This window comes from Convolutriloba macropyga, chromosome 2 (genome assembly GCF_964194025.1).
Source record: "Convolutriloba macropyga chromosome 2, txConMacr16.3, whole genome shotgun sequence".
NCBI classification, from domain to species: domain Eukaryota; kingdom Metazoa; phylum Xenacoelomorpha; order Acoela; family Convolutidae; genus Convolutriloba; species Convolutriloba macropyga.
In genome coordinates, this window is record NC_134469.1 from 11,350,018 (window position 1) to 11,370,980 (window position 20,963).

Here is a 20,963-nt window from a genome sequence, read left to right on the forward strand (position 1 = left end):
TACTAAGCTGCAAACGTGAATTTTAGACTAAAAATGACCTGCTGTTAGTTATTATTCTAATCCGTTTATCAAAATTAAATTTGCCCCGCAAAAATGATGTTTTTATGGCAATTAATAAGTTATTATAACCCAAACGTTTTACCTGTATCACTTAGCGAATTTTACTTTTTTTCTCGAATAATTGTTTGGTTTTCCTTTGTAAACACATTCGGTTCACCGTTTTGATAAACAGTATACATAATGGTTTCATTTTATGCATTTTTCAGTATTAAAAAATTGTACTTAAGCGCAAAACTTGTGTTCATAAAATTGATAATTTTTAACACCAAAATTGATACTCTTGAAACGACATAAACCAATTTGCATTGATTTATGAATATTGTGGTCCACATGAAAGTAAAGGTGATTATAATTGGCGGTTTTTTTTAAGACTTGTAAGTTGAGAGATCTTGAAACAGAGTGAAAGCAGCTATCGAGTAAATCATGAACGATAGTTCAAAGTAATTCATAAACTTGTTAATTGTTACAATCTTGACTCGCGTTGTAAAAATTGCATACCTGACTAAATCACAGTTTGCATGAAAATGAAGTCATTTTTGGTTACAGATTATTACCGTTCGAAAATGGAACCGTTTATTTCTTATTGCGATCCATAATTATTGGAAATCGATTTATTATTGACCAGTTCATTTCCTTAATTGTCAATATAGTTATTGACATATAAAAAATGATGCCTGCTGTTTATTTCAGATACTTAGAACTTATTTATTAAAATTATTTTTAGTGCTTTTAAAGTTTTAAAAGAAAATTAGAAACGAATAAACCTCAAACTTTTATGAATGTTCTATGACATCATATAAAAATTGACCACTCTTGCACTCTATCCATTTATTTATACATAATCAAAGCAGATTATTTGTCCGAATGAAAAAAGAAAGGGTAGATCATTCTAAATTTGTCTGAAAATTTCCAAAACAGCAATTTTTTAACCATTTTATTTGAAATCGTACCGTGCAGAAAGAGAAAATGAGTTTAATAAAAAAGCAAACGATATATCGCGGGAGTTTCGGCTGGATTCATATTCTGGCTGATTTTGGGTCCGAGTATTAGTGGTTGCATTTTGTAAAAAAAATTGTCAGTGAGCGCCTGATGTTGGACGACAGGGCCTCAGGCCAAAAAGGGAAACCTCAGAGTTGTACATGTTTTGAATCAAAATTCTCTCGGTTAGACAAACTCGACATTTAGTATCGGAAGTTTTCTTTAAAAATTGTGATATGGAATATTTTGGGGCTGAAAACGGCTGAAAACTCTGAAACTAATGAAACCTCTTCAAACTACAGGAGGGTCCTCTACTACTGCTTTATATCAGTTCAATTCATTTTCAAGGACCCCGTAAAGCAGATAAAAATTAATGCCGTAATTGTGGAACGTAAGAAAATTTTGCAAAATACGAAGTTTTTTTCGATTTTTCTTTCAAAAGTTAGGTTTGACTTCCAAGCACTACACAATTCTTGACCAACACTTTCCTGATTTGTTAGAATAGATTTGGAAGATCTTTTAGATTGGCAATTAGATTCGCAATTGAACTTCAACGGTACTGATATAGACATGTAGTTCAGTATGCGTAATTTACTTGATTTTTTGAAATTAGGCTTCATAATTTTTTAATGTTTTATGTATAGTTATTGTTTTTTTCTTTGTCATAGAGAATCCAGATTAATTTTGAAAAAAACAACTGATTTTTGCGGGGAAAACAGTTTTCATATTTTTTAATTCCAGCAATAAATGCACAGTAATATCATGGCTGGAGATAAAAAATCACTGATGTCAGATTGGTTGAAGAAAATAAGTTGATTTAAATTTCCATTTTAACCTTTCTTAGTAAACGTTAGATATCGACGGGTGCTGTTAGATATCGACATAACTGCTGTTACGAAAAATCAAGATAGCGTTAACAGAAATTTTGCAGGAACTAGGAAATTGGGAAACAAAATGGGTTTCTTCAAGATTTAAATTTTTTTCTTTCAAATTCTGACAAAAGTAGCTGATGAAACAATTGAGTTTAATTGCTCCAAATGTTAAAAAAAACTATCAAAAATCAATGTTTTTGTATTAAAGAAAAAATCTTTCATTTAGTTTTTTCTCAATGTTTATTAGGTATTTCTCACGCCTTCTTAGGAGTCACCAACCAAAAACTATTATTTTTAAGAACACATTTCTATAGCTTAGTAAAAACAAGAAACGTTTTTGGCTGATTCCACTATTCACCAACTTATTTTCTTGAGCACGAATATTGTACGTTATTTAGTTTTTTGTTAACCGTATAATTAGTTTTGAATAGATTAATGATGTGCCCTTCGAGGAGGCAATTTTTAAACGCGACACGTTTGAATTTTGTTTCAGTAACTCGGCACTTTTAAAAGACATAAAACTCCTGTCAAAATTGTTTAGAAAACAATAAAGAAGTTTTTCCTTACTACCTCCACAAATCGTTTAGCCCATAACGTTATAGCTCAACAAATTTCGTTTTAGAAAGTTTAATTTTTTGCTCTAATTGAAAAATTAGGTTGCTTTCAAATGTTGCTTCAAATTAGTTTTTTAAAGATTATGTTTGATTAAAGCTACCTCGAAAATAACAGGCGAAAAAAGAGGCAAAAAACTGCGATAACTTCATTGGCCTTAATGAGAGATACAAAATGCAAGTTACCTCTCGTTGTTAGTATTTCATTTACGACATATTTTAAAAACAAGTCGACCCTGATTATTCTTGCGTTTCGTAAAACGGAAAGAGAACAAAAAATTTGCAATAGATTATTCAAACCACCGTCATAACAAAAAGCAATCACTTTTCCTCACTCGTGATATTGTTTTTTTTTCACAGGGAAAGAAAACAGTTGAGAAAAAATAAAACTAGTATTTTGAATGGCTTTATCCACTTGCTTTTTTTTTAACTTATCCAGAAAATTATCATTTTGTATAAATTAATTTTGTGCGATGTTAGCTATATTGAGCTAACTGCCGTTTTCCTGAAACTATCAAATGACAATTTGCAATCTGGTTTTTTTATCTAATTTCATCTTTTGGTGCCAGTGTTTTTTATCTTTTTTGTTTTAAGCAATTTGGTTATCTAAATGCAAAAATTCGCCATAAAGGCTGCTGGCGTTGATCGCTTTTTCAAAACCGATTTGAAAGCGGAAATCATTTCTATTTACATTGGAAAATGTTTTATTATTCCGGCTATTTTCCTCTTTTAACTAGATTAGCATAAACAAAAACCACCCAAAACAAACAAAGACGCCAAATGGACGGAGCCTTATGTTTTATTTACTAATTATATCCGCTGTACAAAGAGAAGTAAACAATTACCTCAGTAAACACTTTGATTCGTCACGTCTGCTTTTTATTTATATTGTTGGTTAATTTTTAATCAAGTTTTTGCCCCCGCAATAATGGTTGAGTTAAAACGCCTACGTGGGTTAATCGTTTACTTGTTACCATTTGTAGCGTCGCCGGGTTTTTGTTCACCCGAGCACGAAATTCACGGAAGTCTGTTCACAAATTACAGTCGAGTAATTCGACCCGTTCAAAATTACTCTTCGATTGTTGATGTTATTTACGGGGCAGCATTGTACCAAATGATCAGTTTCAACGTGAAGGAAGAAACAGTTTCGAACTTAATCTGGCAAAGGGTTTTCTGGACTGATGAGTTCCTCCGCTGGAACCCCGAAGATTTTGGGGGTATCGACACAATCCGGGTCTCCCAAAAGGAGATATGGATGCCAGATTTGTTACCGTATAATGACGTGGGCGTTTATGACGCAACCAAACATGATATGACCATCCCTATATCTGTGAACTATCTTGGGGAGGTTTCGTGGCTAGTTCCCGTTTCCATGGAAACTATTTGCATGATGGACGTCACTGCATTCCCGTTTGATACCCAGAGGTGTAAAATTGAATTGGGTTCATGGCAGTTCAAAGCAAACGAAGTGGACATTCACTGTGATGCAGACTCTTTCGACATTTCAACCTATACGCATCATACTCAGTGGCAGTTAAAAGGTTATATTATATCGAATTTTGATACTCGTAATCTAACTTGACCTTGGTAATTGCGCATTGACGACCCATATACACTTTTAACCTTTGCCTAGCAGAAGGATTAGCTCTAAGATTATTTATCTTCCCCACATAGGCATTTGAAGTACTAAAAAGTTATTTGAAAAATAATGTCACTTATCTTTTGTAATAAGCGGATCCGTAAACAATTTATTATTATTAGTCACAATTAAGATATTATTACAATCTGATCACATATCTTTTTTCCGTTTGTTAGCGGTTCTGAGATAAAAACAACGATGGTAAAAAGGGTCCTGCCTGAAATTGATTTGGACCAGTATTGCGCAATTTGCAAAACCTAGTGAGCTACACCAGTCCATCATTGAATCTTTCGTGAGCGTGAGCTCTCGAACTTGGGAGTTTGTTAAAACAGTTTCTCTTGTTATTCCTTTTTCGTTCTAGCCAGGTTTGATCGTGATCAGGTTCTCTGTTCGAAGCTGTGTCAAGTTTATCTAACATGCAAAAAATGATCTAAAATATCAAAATAATTTTTTTCGCTTGAAAGCTAGACCATTTTTGCAAACCAATTCTTCTCTGATCACCTCACTTGAGCCTTTGACTTTTTATTCGGACGCTAAACACGTCTCGTATAGAAAAAAACTCCAGATCTTAAATAAGGAAACATCAACTTTCTGATATCGTAACTTCCTATATATAAGTTATAATTGTGATCAATAAGTTCTGTTTTTGGGACTTGTTGTGCAACACTCAAGTCAGAAGTGAATCATGAAGAACCTTGACTTTTGTCCTTGACGCGGCAAAAACGAGTTGCTTGTTCCCGCAACTTAAAACTGAAATAAAAACTTTGCAAAACTGTCTAGAACTATGTCATTGAATCCTTATCTACATTCTCTCACATTTTACGATTTAACCCTCGTTCAAAGAGCAAAACCTACCTTCTTTCCCCAAAACAATTTTGAGGACAAAACTGTCCCATGTTACTAGCAAATAGTTTCAATGTTCCACAACTTGTGCGACGCACTGAGGAGAAGCATTAAAGCATCAGAGGGACTATGACAGCGGTCAGTGCAGCCATCAAGTGCGGAGCACAGTAAAAAGGAACCCGAAAGCTGGCAACCTAATATCCTATCAGTATTATATAAATAAGAAATGTCAGAAAAAATTTTTAGAATTCAGAAAATTCAAAAAACACAATTTAATTTCCTGAATACATATCCATTTGAATTGCAAAAAAACTATTTAGCGCTACTATAAATTCGTTTTCAATCAAACAAAATTGTACCTACATCAATTTATCAAATCAGTATCATTTAAATAAAAAATATCAGAAAAAATTTTTTGAATTCAGAAAATTCAAAAAACAGAATTTGATTTTCTGACTACGTATCTGTATGAAATGCGGAATAAAGTATTTAATCACCCCTTTTGAATTAATTTTCAATCAAACAAAAAGCTAATTCCATCAATTTGTCAAATCAGTCTCTTATAAATAAGAAATGTCAGAACAAATATTTGAATTCAGAAAATTCAAAACAAACCCAATTTAATTTTTGATGCACATATCCGTTTGAATTGCGGAAAAAAGAATAAAACCTCTTATTCGAATTGGTATTCAATCAAACAGAAAGCCACTTCCATCGATTTATCAAATCAGTATCATATAAATAAAAAATGTCAGAAATTGTTTATTAAATCAGGAAATTCTCAAAACACTTTTTAAACTTCTGACAACATAATTACTGGAATTGCCGACTAAATCACAAAAACAACTCCAAAACAGGTCATGGTCAGTCAATTTGAGGGCTTCACCTGCATAAGGAATTTAATAGAAAGTTATTAGGCGCCACACCAAAAATCAAAGCTTTCAATTGACGAAAAGAACTACCATTTGAAAAAAAAACCTCCAAAACTTGATCTTTTGCAGAGGTCTTCGGTCTCAGACGTTGCCGTCTGCGAAGTCCCTTTATCTCCAATGGTTTCAGACGTTACCATCAGCAGAGTAGGAGTTTTTAGCAGAAGAAAATTCGTTCCATTAGTCACCAGAAAATTTGACGATTTTTTCCTACTTTCAAATTTTTGAAAGGCAGGTCTCAGACCTTATCTGTCGAAGAGAGTTTTGAAAATTTAGTTCAGTCAAATAAAAATACAGTCAATGCATACAATAAACAAAACGAACAGAGAGTGGACAAGAGCAGATAAAGTCACACAGTTTTAAAGAAAACGAAAAAGTTTTTGAAAAACCCGAAAAAAGACAAAAGCCGAAAGAGCTCTAAAGTTTACCACAAAATGGCTCGTCTCTGCAAATTTCTAGCAATCAGTAGCCCTCTGGTAAACCTTGTCTAAACGCAACGCAATTTACAAATTTCTTATCTTTAGAACATCAAAAAACTCCTGGAATAAAATCACGTTTCAAAGTTCTAAGTTCGCAAAAAATTGTCATAGGATTTGGTGAAAAGAATTGAGTGTTTGGTGAGGTTTAGAGAATTAAAAAAATTTTGGTATTTTTATAAGCTTTTTGGTTGGTAATTTATTCCTATTTGAGAGTTTTTTGAAGTTTTCAAGAAAAAGGAGTTTATTGTAACAATTACTTGAGTTCTGGTCTAATTTTGGTTCAACTGCATAATTGTAACAAAGCACAAGTTTACTGTCATCCACAATAGCTAAACACAATAGTTAAAACATTAAAAGCCAGCTATTCAAGCAAAAATTGTGTTTATTCAACAAAAACAGGCAATTATTTAGTTCTGTTGAACTAAAGGCGATTGAAGCGCGCGAACGTTTGTAAAAGCTTTTAAATTCTTTTTAGTGCAAAAAGCTAGATTTAGCACAGAAAACACATCCTAGGACATCTGTTTTTGAGAAAAGTTGCGTCGCTGGTCTTTTGAGCAAGAAAAACTAGGATTATTAGCATTCAAACCTTAGACAACCTGTTTTTAAAACAGAAATTTGCGTTGCTCCTGTTCTTAAAGCTGTTTTTCACCTTCAGAAGTCAGCTTCTTCTCTAACAGCATCAGGAATCAGCTACAGAAATCCTACAGCCATCAAGATGTTGAAGCCGAACACCGCCGAATGTTAGTTTGCCATCAATATGTTCAAAGCGACAGAAATGTCAATGACGAATTTGCTTGAGAAAGCTGTGGAGTAGAAAAAGAGTTTCCGATCATTGTCTGTGATGATCAACAAAATCAAAAGCCAGGAAACAGAGCTCAAGAAAATCTCAGAGGAAGTGATGAGAAAGCAGCCACAACACTGCATCATCAATGTTGAATAGGCGACACTAATAACTCGCATCAATGAAGTGGAACTGCAAGTCGATCTGTTGAACAATGATGGCCAGCTCAGTCAGTCTTCTAGCCGCACAAGAGGACTTCAGCATGTTCTCCAGCAGAAGAAACCTGTCTCGGCAATCAAAACCTGCGCCCAGTGACGACAAGGAACACATCCATTCTCAGCGCGCTATAGAAGAAAAGCAGACCAGCAGTAACATCTCGGACAAGCCGCCTCCAATACCACCAAGACCAAGGCAGCCATCACTGTTTTTGCAACCAACTAATGAACCAGGACTTCAATTTCAACATGTGCTTGAAGCCCATCAAAAAATCCTAAAAAGGAAGTTCATGACAGTCTTCTAAAATCGAAAAATAACCTTGAAAACCAAACAAATGCTCCAAAACTCTTTCGCTGCTTTGACAAAGATACCAGTCAGGAACTCAGATCTCCAACAAAATTAAGGAAACCAGAAATTGCCTCCAATCTGGTAAATAGAGATGTCTGCGAAATCGAAACAGTTCAAATCAATTTGAGTGACAACTTTAAGACGTCGCATAAACTTTTGCCTCCACTTCAAAATTTTAACCTTTCAACTAATCACTCACTTTCAAACCCCTTCAATTTAACGGATCCAACTCCTCAATTGCTTTCAGGTGGTCTTCAGAACTTCACATCTTCCAAGTAACACAGATGAAATAGTCGCAAAAAACAATTGCCTACAATCCCATCGTTGTACTGATCCTATAACTGAGGTTCATTCCGCAAGTGTTCTTCTAATTTCCGTGCCCCTGATGGAACAACAGCATCAAAATACCGTCTTAAATCCTGCAGCTCCTAATTTTCTTCCAAACCAGGTACCTTCTCATTCTAATGTAATTGTAGCTCCACTGAAATTTCAACAACCTGTGTACAGCCAACATGACCTTGCCAGCACTTTCTCAGTTAATCAATACGTGGCACGACCCAGTCAGTTGTGTAACAACCAGTTTGTTACTGGCTCTCAAGTTCCATTGAACTTTCAAGTTTCAGTAATTTACACGAGCCATCCCCCAACTTACATCAATCAACAGGACAATCCTGTTGGACAAAATCAGTTAAGCCAGCTTTTAATCAACCAAAGTTTACTACACAATGCAAATCAACACATTAGCTTTTTACACTCGAATTGTAATGTAACACAGGAAAAAGGAAACGTTGATTTCAAACATTCAATCAAATTGCCACATCTGAAACTTCAGAATTTCAATTGCAACCCTATCCACTTTCACGAGTGGATCAATAACTTCAACACAATGATTCAAAACAACACTTCCATTACAGACAAGCATCGTATACAGTATTTGCAGAACTCTGTAAGTGGGTATGCAAAGGACATGATTCATGCTTACTCCTCCGATCTATCTTATTATCAGACAGCACTGAATGAACTGAATGATGAACTAATCGAAAATTTCGGTGATCGTTCTATAATTGTCAATGCGTTCATTCACCAGCTCGAAAAATGGCAAATGAACTACTAAAACAAGCAAAGCTTCATTGCCTTTTTCTCTTTATTGAAAAAATTTGTGCAAGCTTTCCAATACTTTGGCTTTACAGCAGGCCTCCAGTCAACAACGCTCATTAAGAAAGCCAAAGAGAAAACACCACAGATTTTGATTCCGAAATGGAAGAACATTGTTTTACCGAGCTCAACTCAGACCCTACTCTTATGGATTTTCCTCAATGATTAGAGCTCGAAGCTCAAATCTACGACAAAGGGAGCCGAGAAAGCAACCAAATAACCATCAGTTCTCAAGCCTCAAAGTATGTCAACAGGAACAATCTGCAAACCAAGCAATACAATAGCAACCTCTCAGCGTCAATCAACAACGCAGCACCAGAAAATGGTGGAAAACATCGAGCTTTGCGCCTCAGCAAAAGCAACCCTCAACTTCACAAAACATTCCGAATAAAATTTTAATACAAAACGACCTTGTGAGAAGTGCAAATAAGATAATAGCACTGCCACATCCCCTTTATATCAGTTATGTTTACCAGGTGATCGACATAACCTTGTCAGCCAAAACAGTATCAGTTATGTTTACCAGGTGATCGACATAACCTTGTCAGCCAAAACAGTTCGTGTACAAATTGCTTGAGCAACAAACACCGCAAACAGTCGTGACCATCGCAAAAATGTTGTCAGGTTTGCAGTGGATTCAACCACAAAACTCTTCATGATCCTACCAAGCAAAAAAAACGCCCTACAGCAGCTTTTTCTGCTGAAATTTTTTCTAGAAAAAACCCATCAGCTTCGTCAAGTAGTACAGCTTCAAGCCAAACTCGAAATAGGCCTTCTCAACTGAAATGTCAAACAAACAAAGCCCCCAACGGCCGTTATGGCCAAATTTTCAGCAATCAAAGCCAGCAAAACGTGCAACAACGTAACTTAAAAGGCAATGAAAACAATCAACTGTTCAGCGTGAACCAATGCGCAGAAAATCCGAAGAATTGGTATGAGCAATTGCAAAGAGCTTATTCCTGTCTCATTCCTCAAAGGGAATGAAGCATTCGATACCAACGCCCTGATAGACCCCGGTAGCCAATTCAGCTTCGTAATGGACGCCATAGCTGAGTTTCTTGAGCTTCCCCGTGAAACTCGACAGTCAGTACCACTACAGTTTCTCAATTCAGAGAAAAGCATGTCACTCTCAAAAATTGTTCAGCCAGTCACAATAACTCCAAATATGTCAACTGAAATATCCTTTGAACTCTCTCGAACAACCAGCACACCGTCCCTGAACGTCGCAGCTGCAAAAAATTTTCAACTGAACCAAATTTGCGATGACTTCAACAGTTTCCAATACATTCATTTCCCAAATATTGCCGACGGCAAATTCAGCGCCCTCCTCGTTGTTAACGCATTCGCATTCACCTACCCCACACATGCTATACCAGGCGATCAAAATCAACCGTTTGGTGTGAAAAGTAAACTTGGTTGGAGCATCGTCGGTGAATATGAGAATTGTATCTCAGCCACCAATCAGCAGCCCGCAAGACAGCAGAAGAAGAGATTTATTTTCCAAGTGTCAAGAAACAGAACAGATGAAAGTGAAATTGGCAAACTTGTTCAACAGTTCTGGAATATTGAAGCATATGGTTTCAGAGAGAACGTGAACAAACTTACACACAACAAGAAGAACAGTTTCTTGATATTTTGAAAAATTCCATCAATCACAATAGTGAAAGATATGGAATCAAATTGCCCTGGAAATAAAAAAAACTGGAAAACAACTTCTATTCTGCACTGAACCAAGTCAGAAGCCTCAACACACGCCTTAAGCGTAAACCTTTGTTGCAAAAGAACTGCAAAAAGACAGTTTTGACAGACCTCGAGAAAAACTATGTCAAGCATGTGGAAATGCAAGATCCTCAAGCAGACAGAATTTGGTAACTGCCACACCATCCTTTGGAAAAAATCAATAAGCCCGAAAAAGTCCGCCGAGTTGCAAATGCGGCTTCAATAATCCGGGGTCAAGCGCTTAATTCAAACCTTCTTACAGGACCACATCTCCTTAATAACATTTTAGGTGTCCTGATTAGCTTTCAAGAACATCCCGTTGCATTCCTTACGGACATCGAAGGCTTGTTTTTGCGACCCGTCATCCATCAGGTTGATCAATCTGCCCTTCGCTTTCTCTGGTTAACACACAATCGGATACAACAGTACCAATTTACCAGACTCATCTTTAGATCACATTGCTCGCCTTCGTGCCAATACACGTTCTTAAGAATTGTGCTAAAGAGAACAGTCAACAACTCCCAGAAGCCCTCAAAGCCGTCAGAAAGCACTTTTATAAGGATGACAACATTGATTTGCATGCAATAGAGGAAGACGCCCGTATAGCAGTTCTTGAAACAAAACCTTGTCTGCAAACAGGTGGTTTTCGACTCACAAAATTTGTTTCAAACAGCTCTCTCGTCCTAAACCAAATCTCTCCAGAAAACAAAAACAACGAAACATATATTGTTAGAGTTCTTGGTGTAAAATGGAATTTTGAGAAAGACTGCTTTTTTATGAAACCTCTCACTGTTTTCCCAAAAGCTGCCTCTCACTCATTTCCCAAAAGGCACTCAACGTAAGATTTTTAGTCTTGTCTCCTCGATCTTCGACCCAATAGAGATAATGTCACCATCAACCATCCGTTTCAAAATTATTCTTAAAGAACTGTGGAAACTTGGGAAAAATGGCAAGAACAATTTGCCCCTCAAGTAGTTAAACATTTTCAAAAAAATTTGGACTTATAATTTTCTTCACCAGAAGTACCATTGAACAGAACTCTCAAAAAGAGTTGCCTTTCACCAGCAAGTGAAAAAGAAGACCATTTGTTTGTCGACGCATCAGCTGTATCAATTGCAGTCGTTGCATACCAGAAAACAGATCCTAACTTAGCAACTGATGTTGAGCCTGCTTTCCTAATAGGCAAATGCACACTTGCCACAATTAAACAAATGAGCATACCCAAATTAGAATTGGAAGCCGAAGTCATCGGAGTGCACCTTCTTTCAACCATCATTAAAGAGTCATCGTTTCACATTACGTGCTCTACACTGTGGACAGATAGTCAAGTAGTATCTGACTGGTTATCCACAACCAAGAAGGAACCTGTTTTTGTTACGAATCGCCTCAAAGAAATCCTTGCTTCAACGGTTGCTTACCAATGAAAACAAGTTACACCAAACAAAATCCAGCTGACCACGGGACCCGTGGTCACAATCCAGAAGAAATTCCAGCCAAGTGGCTAACAGCGCCAGCTTTTCTTTCCACGAGACAGCTCATTGTTTCTGAAATCTCTTTCAAATCATTTGTTAGCAACCCATTAAATTTCACGCAATTTGTTGAAGCAAATAATCGACTCGACACGGTTTTCAACTTGGAACAAATTGCTCCTGACTTTAGCAACAGGTTTCATTTTGATCTTTCCCATCAAAAAGCAGAGGTCTAAAGATCAACAGTATTTAACAGAAGACGTCAATCTTGAAAGATGTCGGTTGATCAAAACGTCACATCAGAATTTCTTCTTCTCAACAATCCAAGCCCTGAAACGCGGTTCTAGAATAGATGCAAAGTGCAAAATCCGATTGCTCAACCGAACATTGGACAAAAATGGAATCCTTGGTTCATGCGCAAGATTGCAAATAGCGCCAGATAACATCGAAGTCGAGAAATTTCCAGTTACACTGCACGCATGAGACACGATAGCGAGACTCTATATAGAGTATGCACACAACATTTTCATTCACTACGGAACAGAGCCAGTGAAGGCTTTTGTGCAGCAAAGATACCACATCATTGGACTCAGAAAAGCGCTTCTGAGTATAAAGTACAGATGTTTTCTCTGCAGGCGATTTGCCGGTCAAAACATTCAACCTGTTATGGCTCCCCTACCTGCCTGCCATTTCCCGACAGACTCGACACAGTATAATTTCGCAAACAGCGGAGTCGATTTTTATGGACCCTTTTAAATAGAAGATGCCAAAGGACAGATTGAAAAACACTCCGGCCTCATCTTCACTTTCCTAGTTACTAGGTGTGCCCATATAGAAGCTTGCCCCGATCTCAACAATGAAACTTTTTTAAACGTCTATCGACGATTTGTAAGCCGCAAATGCCAGCCGACAACAAGGCTCAGTGACAAAATCAAGACATTTATTGGTGCGTCTGAGGAGCTGAAAAGATGTCTGAAACGTCCCGACAACGACAAAATCAACAAAGCAATGGCGGCAACGAACACAAACTGGAAGTTCAAGCCTCCTTATGACCTCATTTTGGCGGTATTTTGGAACTCTTGATCCAGACCGCAAAAGAATGTCGCTTGATGTGTTAAGGACAATTTTGGTCGAGACAGAAGCTATATTGAACTTCAGACCACTAACAATTGTCGCTGACCTTCAAGAAAGTGAAATGCCCCTCACGCCAAACCATTTTCTGACAAACAGACCGCTCAACTCTCTCCCACCAGGAAAGTTTGACAGCCAAGATTCCGCTAGCTTCAAGTCTTGGAAGAATGTGCAGCAAATGGTCAACCATTTCTGGGAAGGACTCGTCTAGGAGTATCTTTCGACACTGTTAAGGAGGTCCAAATGGAGCGATAGTTACCAAACACCACTCATAGTCAATGACCTCATTTGGGTTCTGAAAGATAAGACTCCACGTGGAATTTGTCCCCTTGAACGTGTTCTCGAAGTCTACCGTGGACGAGATGGACAACACCGTGTGGTGAACGTGAAAACGGTGTACGGCACGTACGTTCGCCCGGTCTCCGCCCTCGCACACGTTTTGGCTGATTAACCCATTTTTTTCTTGACCTTTTCCGAAACAGTTCTCTAGGCAAATTGGGTCACACCCTCTTCGACGACCTGATCAGACATCTGTGATGTGTTGTTGGCCTTGTCTTTCCCCTGAGCATGTTGTGCAACAATCAAGTCAGAAGTGAATCATGAAAAAACCCTCAACTTTTGTCCTTAACGCAGCAAAAACGAGTTGCTTGTTCCCGCAACTTAAAACTGATATAAAAACTTCGCAAACTGTCTAGAACTATGTAATTGCATCCTTATCTACATTCTCTTACAGGACTGATTTTTAGTAATTTTTTTGAGTTTTTCATCTTTTTAATCTAAAAATAATTAACAGGTGCTGATAAATACTTGGTAAGTGAATAAAAAAGTTGTAATAATAAGTTGAATAAAGTTGTAGTATTTGAGATTGTAATTGGACAGTATTATAGGCAGCTAGGGCTAGTTAAGTAGTCAGTCTTTAGTTAAGAACAAACCAAAAGTGTAGGAGCTCAAATTTGATCATACGTGAATTTGATTCAGGTCATAAATATGTCAACTAATTTGAACAACCAAAAGTCTGCTCACAGGGCTTTATGGTCTAGCTGAGTCTGATTATCATTTCGGTCGGAAGTTTGTTGAACAACAATAAAATAATAATTTGGCATTTTTAAAAGGTTAATAAACTATTTTTCAATGCAATCTTGATGAACGAGGCGAAGTATTTCTATTACCCTTATATCTTCCAGAATTGATTTCTATTATACTCATATCTTGCTATTTTTGAGCACAACTATTAGAAAAAAAGGTAAATTCAAGGTTATCTACTGACGTATAAAGTATGGGATATCCAAGCAGAATGTCAATAAATAAGATAAGTAGTTAATTATAGGCCAGTTTTGGCAGTATAGACCTAGAAACAGTCTTTAGTGACAGAAGGGTTGCACCATTACGCCTAATTGTTCCGACCCTCTTGAGGGGGGAGGAACTATATACTCAAATGGGTTTTTTTTCAGTCAATTTTGATCGATCGATATATTCATCGTACAGGGTTGGGAGTGGTATCACTAAAAAGCCCCTCCAGCTTAGAATATGAAATAAAAAAGATTTTTTTTAATTTCGTATTTTACAGGGAGTTATCGAGGTTTGAATTTTTGTGAATAATTTGAAAAGACGTATTTCCGTTGTTTTTATTCACATTTTCCGGAATTTCGCCTAAAATTTTGTCAATTTTGCTAAAAATTGTGAAAATTGTTAACAATAGTACTCTTGATTTTATTTTTAGAGACAAAAAAGTTTTTTTGACTATTTTGATTTAATATTTTTGGCTAAAATTTTGGTTGGCTACTTAATTCAAAATTCAGCCTTTTTCATCAAAGATTGTCCGAAATAAGCTCCTTTAGTCCATTATGATTTCCCGGAAGTACACACCCCAAAAACAACAAACACAATCTTTGTAAACTACAAAGGGAGCTAGTCGTACTTCCAATTCCAATGAGAGTAGCCTAGAATCAAAATTTTGCCCTTTTTCGCTAACTTTACTCTATGATTATCAAAAACGCAGCATTTATGTTTAAACATTCAACCAACAAATTATATAGATCTAAAGCATTTGAAACAATTGAGTGTTCTAAATGGACGAACAGCAATAGCGGGGCTGGTTTTGGTTCAATCTTGGACTGTTACGATCCAAAAATAATTCGGATTGTAATCAGTCGGTCTTTTTTAAAAAATAAAATCGTTTTTTTATGATAATTAAAGAACAGAATAATTCACATCACAGCTCACTGTTGATAGGTCCAACTGGTTTCCTAAACAGTTACAATCCAATTTATTGTTTTTTTTCTGTACGCAAAAGATTTTGGTCGTTTTGACTTTTAAAATGGTTATATTTTAATTAAACGGCGGCTTTTTGAAATTTACCACATTTTTGCTTTAATTTGGTCAGCTTAGTTTCAGCAACGAAAGAATGCTTCTTCTTCCTCTTCCTTTGTTGAATTAAATTAGTTTTTTTGCTGTATTATGCGTTAGGTTATGGTTTTTTGGCTTTGATACTACTAGATTTCAATTTTTTTTTGGCTTTTAGGTATTGGCCACTTTTTCACGTTTTGTTTCCTCGTTTTATCATATTATCACATTATTGAAAGTTCACAAATTGAATTATTAGCGCTGAAAGTAAGGCACAATTGAGCATATAAAAGTCTTGAAAGTCATAGATTATGGTTTCAACGGCTTCGATATCCCTTTCCCGAAGAATTTAATTGATTTTTTTTTACAATTGTCTTTAACAGTCGTTTTTACTCTGTCTCTGTAGTTGTATGAAATTAGCTGCATAATGAAAGTACTCATTGGCAATTTTTGAAGGAATAAATGTGCCTGTATTCTGATTTGAGTAGAGAGCTGATGGCTTTCATGAATTTGAAAACAAATGTTTTCAAAAATTTTAAAAAATCTTTTCTTAGTTTAATGTTTCCTAGTCTCCTATAACAGGTCACATATAACATAATTGTTGTCGAGGGAAGGTGCACGTTACAAAATCTACCCTTCTTTAAAGAATTCGTGAAGAATTTACTGGCTTCGACAGGGGTTTTTCGCACAAAAAAAAACTTATTTTTCTTTTCTCTATATATTTAACGTTCCTTTTTAGACGTATGACATATTTTACCCTTTCTCTTCTTTGTGCTACTTGTTACCTATTCTCACTAATGAGAGCCCGCTATGCCACATTTTAGTGTTTGCGGAAGGCTCGATTGAACATATTTTGGGGGGCAAAATAAGGCTTTAAGGCTTCAACAGCGTTTTCTTTCAAGTTTCAATTGAATTTTTTGTTGTCTCTGTTTGTTGTTCTTTTCAGGTCTTAAGGCCCCGCTATAGAAGCGTATGTGATCATAAACATATTGGATGTTTCCAATTGCAATCTAATGATTTTCTTTACATTGAAATTAATTGTTTTTAGAAAAAAAAGCAATTTTTTTTAACTTTGCTGTTTTTTTGGTGTCTAAAGGTTAGCGAGCCTTTTTATAGAGTGGTACCATATCTTTTCTGGTAAAGTGCAAGTTATTTTGTTTAGTTTCAGTTTCATCCGACGCTATTTTGAGCTTCTGTAAGTTTTTTTTAAAATGGACATAAAGTTTTGGATGTAATTAATGTTTGTTGTTTTTGTTGATTGATTTTGTTGTTCGTCTTGACTTGCATTTTTAACAATGGCTGATATCATCAATGTAAAGCCGTATTTTTGCTCCGCTGAGTTATTGGCATTTGAGGCGATCTTTGTTCACACACTTTTTTTAAAAACTTTTGTTTTGATATTTTGGGATTTCTATCTGTTCCTATTTGGTATATATTTATGCCTAAAATGGGGCTGAGCGGGGTCGGAACTTGATGTGCAAACGCACACTACCGAGCCTCCGTGTTGTATTTATATAAGAAACAAGAAAGCTCGCTTAATATAAATCAATATATCTGATATGAAATTGCCGAAACATTTGCTTTAACACCAAAAATGTTTTTATGAAGCTGCTACGTAAAAAATCAATAAAGAGGACAGTAAAGGAAAGAAAACTTTAAGTTATTCAGAGGAACCAAAAACCCGTGTAACAATTAATTTCGAAAAAAATAGCTGAAACCTTTTGATATATATTAACAAACGGTTTTTCGTAAAACTTGTTTTTACTATAAATTAAAGGATTTGAGCTCCAGTTCTTTTCGCATTATTGGTGGTTTTGATTTTGCTTCATCATTGTTTGTCTATAACTCATTATGAAAATGATTCCTCAGTTCCCATTCAAAGATAAATGTTTTTAAAACGCTGTTTCTTTCTCAGGAAGAACATAAAGGACAAAACATTGGAAAAATCTAGCTGTAGAAGTCACCAAAAATTTAATTAACATGTTTAAATATGTCTACATGTTTTTATGTTCATTTTCCAAAAACAAACCCAAAATCTTTTACTAAAGAAAGGATTCAAACCACCTCGACTAATTGAAACACATCTCATTTCAATTTATTGGTAGCCATGAAATTTAGTTGCAGTAAAAACTCATGTCTGGAATCAATTGTCTTTTTATTAACAGCCATAATTAATTCGATCAATTAGTTTTTGTTATCAACGAGACAGAACACTGTCTCCACATTCCTCATTTTGGTCCAGTTAATGTGTCCTCAAATATGTTTTCGGTTAATGAAAGGGAATAATAAGCAATTAGAAGTCAAAATGAGTTTCGATGGTTAGGATTTTTTTTTGAAACCCAGAAGCACAAAAAACCGATTTAAAAAAATAAATTACTTTGTAATAGCATATGTTTTGTTACAAGGGCTGCAAAACGTCCTGTAGGCAAAAATGGGAAAAAAAACCGGCAATTACATGAGAAAAATGGCAAAAATAGTTGAAATGAATCAATCAGCGTTCATCATTGCGAAACACCGAACAACAAAAATTCTGAAATACAATTCAAGAAAAAGCAAAAAAGAAAATTCAATTTTGACTAATTAATTGACATTATAACTGCTGATGTCTCTTGTTATCGATAAAACAAACGAAATTAAAAATTGAGAAAAAGATCTAATAAAAAGAAATATTTCAATTTTCCTTTTGTATCGAAGAAATCAAAAATCGGCCGAAGCACACATTCAAATTAGCTCTCTAATGAATTACACGCCACGAAGGATTCTATAAAAAATTCTTTTGAACAAAAAAATGCGACCTGAAAATCGAGCTAAAAATAACAAATTCAATTTGGATTTTCATAGCAGTTGACGTCCTGGTTTCTGAAGAACAAGTAAATTCTTGAACCTTTCAAAAAACTTAAAACAAAAATATAAGGCATACAAAAGGGCTTATGAGAGTAAACGGCAGCAGTGTTGCGGAGTTATATTTGAGTTGCAAATAATCAAATAAAAAAGTGCGACTACCTTCTTCATCTCCTGAAAGATGTTTTCCTATGTGATAACACCAATTTAGTGAATAAGAATCTGTAGCTTTTGTAATTCTGAAATTAAACAAGTTTTTCTTTGAAGCATTTTACAAAACTGGAGTACGTCTATGTTGTACTTTTTGTTCCAATACTCCGTGGCAAACTTTATTCTCTTACTTTCAGTAAGAGAATATATTGTTATTATACAGTTAGAGAATCTAAGAAATTCTCAATTTTGTAAAGGAAATAAAGAAGTTCGAAAGAATCATAGGTGACAAGAACATATTGTCTAATAGCAGTGAATTGATTTGCCGATTATTTTGGATAGCAGTAAATTTAACCATCCATTGATGATTTTTTTCCAAAAGAGCCCGATATTGCTATAACAACTTTCCATGGTCTGTCTCAAGTTCGATTTTGAAACAAAGTCATATTTTTCGATTTCTCAGAGATTCTCATTTACAATTTACCAATAATAGGCCCATCTCATTAAAATTTATTCCTTATTTTCAGGTCCGTTACAAGGTTCCGAATTCAAGGAACATTGGACAAATAATAAGGTTAAAAAGGGTGAGAAACTGTCAGAGATGCATAAAATCAGATGTTGAGGGAACATATCCAAAAATTTCACGAACAAATATTTCGTGTTTTTTGTTTGTTTTTCTACTAAATTGAAGCATTGAGAAAACAGTAAAAAATATTTTTAGAACACAATTAAAAGCCGCTAGTTGTCTGAATTGAATGAATTTTGATCAAACTTTAGCTATATTTGACAAAAAATGAGGCTATATTGAGTTACATTCTGGGCCAAAAATGTTGACAAAACTTCTAAAAAACATTCCTAAAAGTTCTCCTTGCAGTGAAATTCTAGACGCAGAGATCTTGAAATTGATACCACATAAGTTGGACTCACATGCCCTAAAAAAAGTCAAAATTTGTTTGAAAAAAAGTGGGGCTAGCATAAAGTTCTCCCATTTTTTTTCCAAAATATGTGGGAACAAAAAAGAGATCATCTTATAAAATTTCAGTGTAAAACCCGAATACAAGATAGCTACAGATAGCCCTTGTTTTGGCTATTGAGGTCAAGATCATCGAAATTAGAGTTCTCTAACTTAATCGAGCGCTTGCACGCCCGGAAATTTCGCGCTCAAATTTATCTATTATCAGACGTTAAGTCTTGGAGTTCAACGTTGCTAAGATTGCCTCGCGGTCAATATGATTTTCCCATATGCCGGTGACATTAATAAAAGTACGGCAAAATTTCCCTTTAGAAACATCCTGCGAGCGGGTCGAGGCCACATACACGACCGGAACCTTCAGTTCTATAATCTTCAAACTGACTTATGAGAGAATGTTTTCCTTCTACATCCGGAACATTATCCTGCCAAACTCTATCCTGCTGTTCCTCAGTGGACTCACATTCTTCATCCCATGCGACATGGGAGACAGGATCGGGTTCGGAGTCACTGTCACCCTCGCACTCTGTGTCAACTTGATCATCGTCATCGACTTCGTCCCCGAGACATCCAAAACCATCCCAGATCTCTGCAACTACTTCCTCGTGTCCATATTTCTGTCAGGAATATCTTTACTCATGGCGACTATTTCAATGAATTTCAGCGATGGACCTTCTCACGTGACCAAATTACAGGAACGTTATTCACAAAAGTCAAAAGATACTCAGTCGTTCAACGGACAATTTGCGCATGGTGGTGTAAATGCAAACGGCGTTGGTGATCTCGCACACCAAACTGCAGATGGCAAAAATGATGAGCATTTCACGCCAGATTCCTTTGACGAAAGGCGATGTGTGAACGTGCGACCAAAATTCAGATCGATGAGGCGACTGGATATGATTCTGGGAGCAATCTACATGACTGGGTCGACACTGTACACTCTAATATTTCTCCTTACTCTTTGAATTATATACGTGAATCTTTTTCTTTACGGCCCCCCACTCAAAATCTTTTTTCTTCTTTACATCCAGTGTTTAAAGCTGCCTTAATGATGGTCACAGACACTGCACTTGGCTAAATATATTTGGGGGGGGGGGGATAAGGAGAAGATTCAGTTAATAATCAGCGTACATTGATTGCAAATAAAATGAATTTTTCAAATAAACTTTGATGCTGAACAATTATCAATATTCACTATAGAGACATATTCGTCACCAGGGATGTAAGAGTATATTCACAAGACTGGTCATGCGAGTTTGATTCCAGGTATAGCGCAGAAGGTGCCAAATCGAATTGGGGTACAGCTTATTGTGTGATTTTGATCTTCCGTAACGATAGAAAACTCTTCTATTTTTTATTTCTTACTTGTCGCGTAATAACGGTTCAACTGTTGCGCAATAACAGAACTGCGCAGTTGTAAAAAATAAGA

At 35.8% G+C, this 20,963-nt stretch overlaps 1 protein-coding gene across 4 annotated transcripts; it reads left to right on the plus strand.

Moving 5' to 3' along the window:
• The first annotated feature begins 396 nt into the window (after positions 1-396).
• LOC142335127 (acetylcholine receptor subunit alpha-like 1) lies at positions 397-20,601 on the plus strand. Of its 4 annotated transcripts, none has more exons than XM_075383489.1 (3): positions 397-700; positions 3,259-4,062; positions 19,850-20,601. In XM_075383489.1, the coding sequence occupies exons 2-3, from the start codon at positions 3,450-3,452 to the stop codon at positions 20,497-20,499; spliced, it is 1,263 nt and encodes a 420-aa protein (XP_075239604.1). In that variant the 5' UTR covers positions 397-700; positions 3,259-3,449; the 3' UTR covers positions 20,500-20,601. The 4 variants fall into 4 exon arrangements, with proteins under 4 accessions (XP_075239604.1, XP_075239606.1, XP_075239605.1 ...); XM_075383491.1 differs by having other exon boundaries at positions 3,264-4,062; XM_075383490.1 differs by lacking the exon at positions 397-700 and adding an exon at positions 829-939.
• The last annotated feature ends 362 nt before the right edge of the window (positions 20,602-20,963 follow it).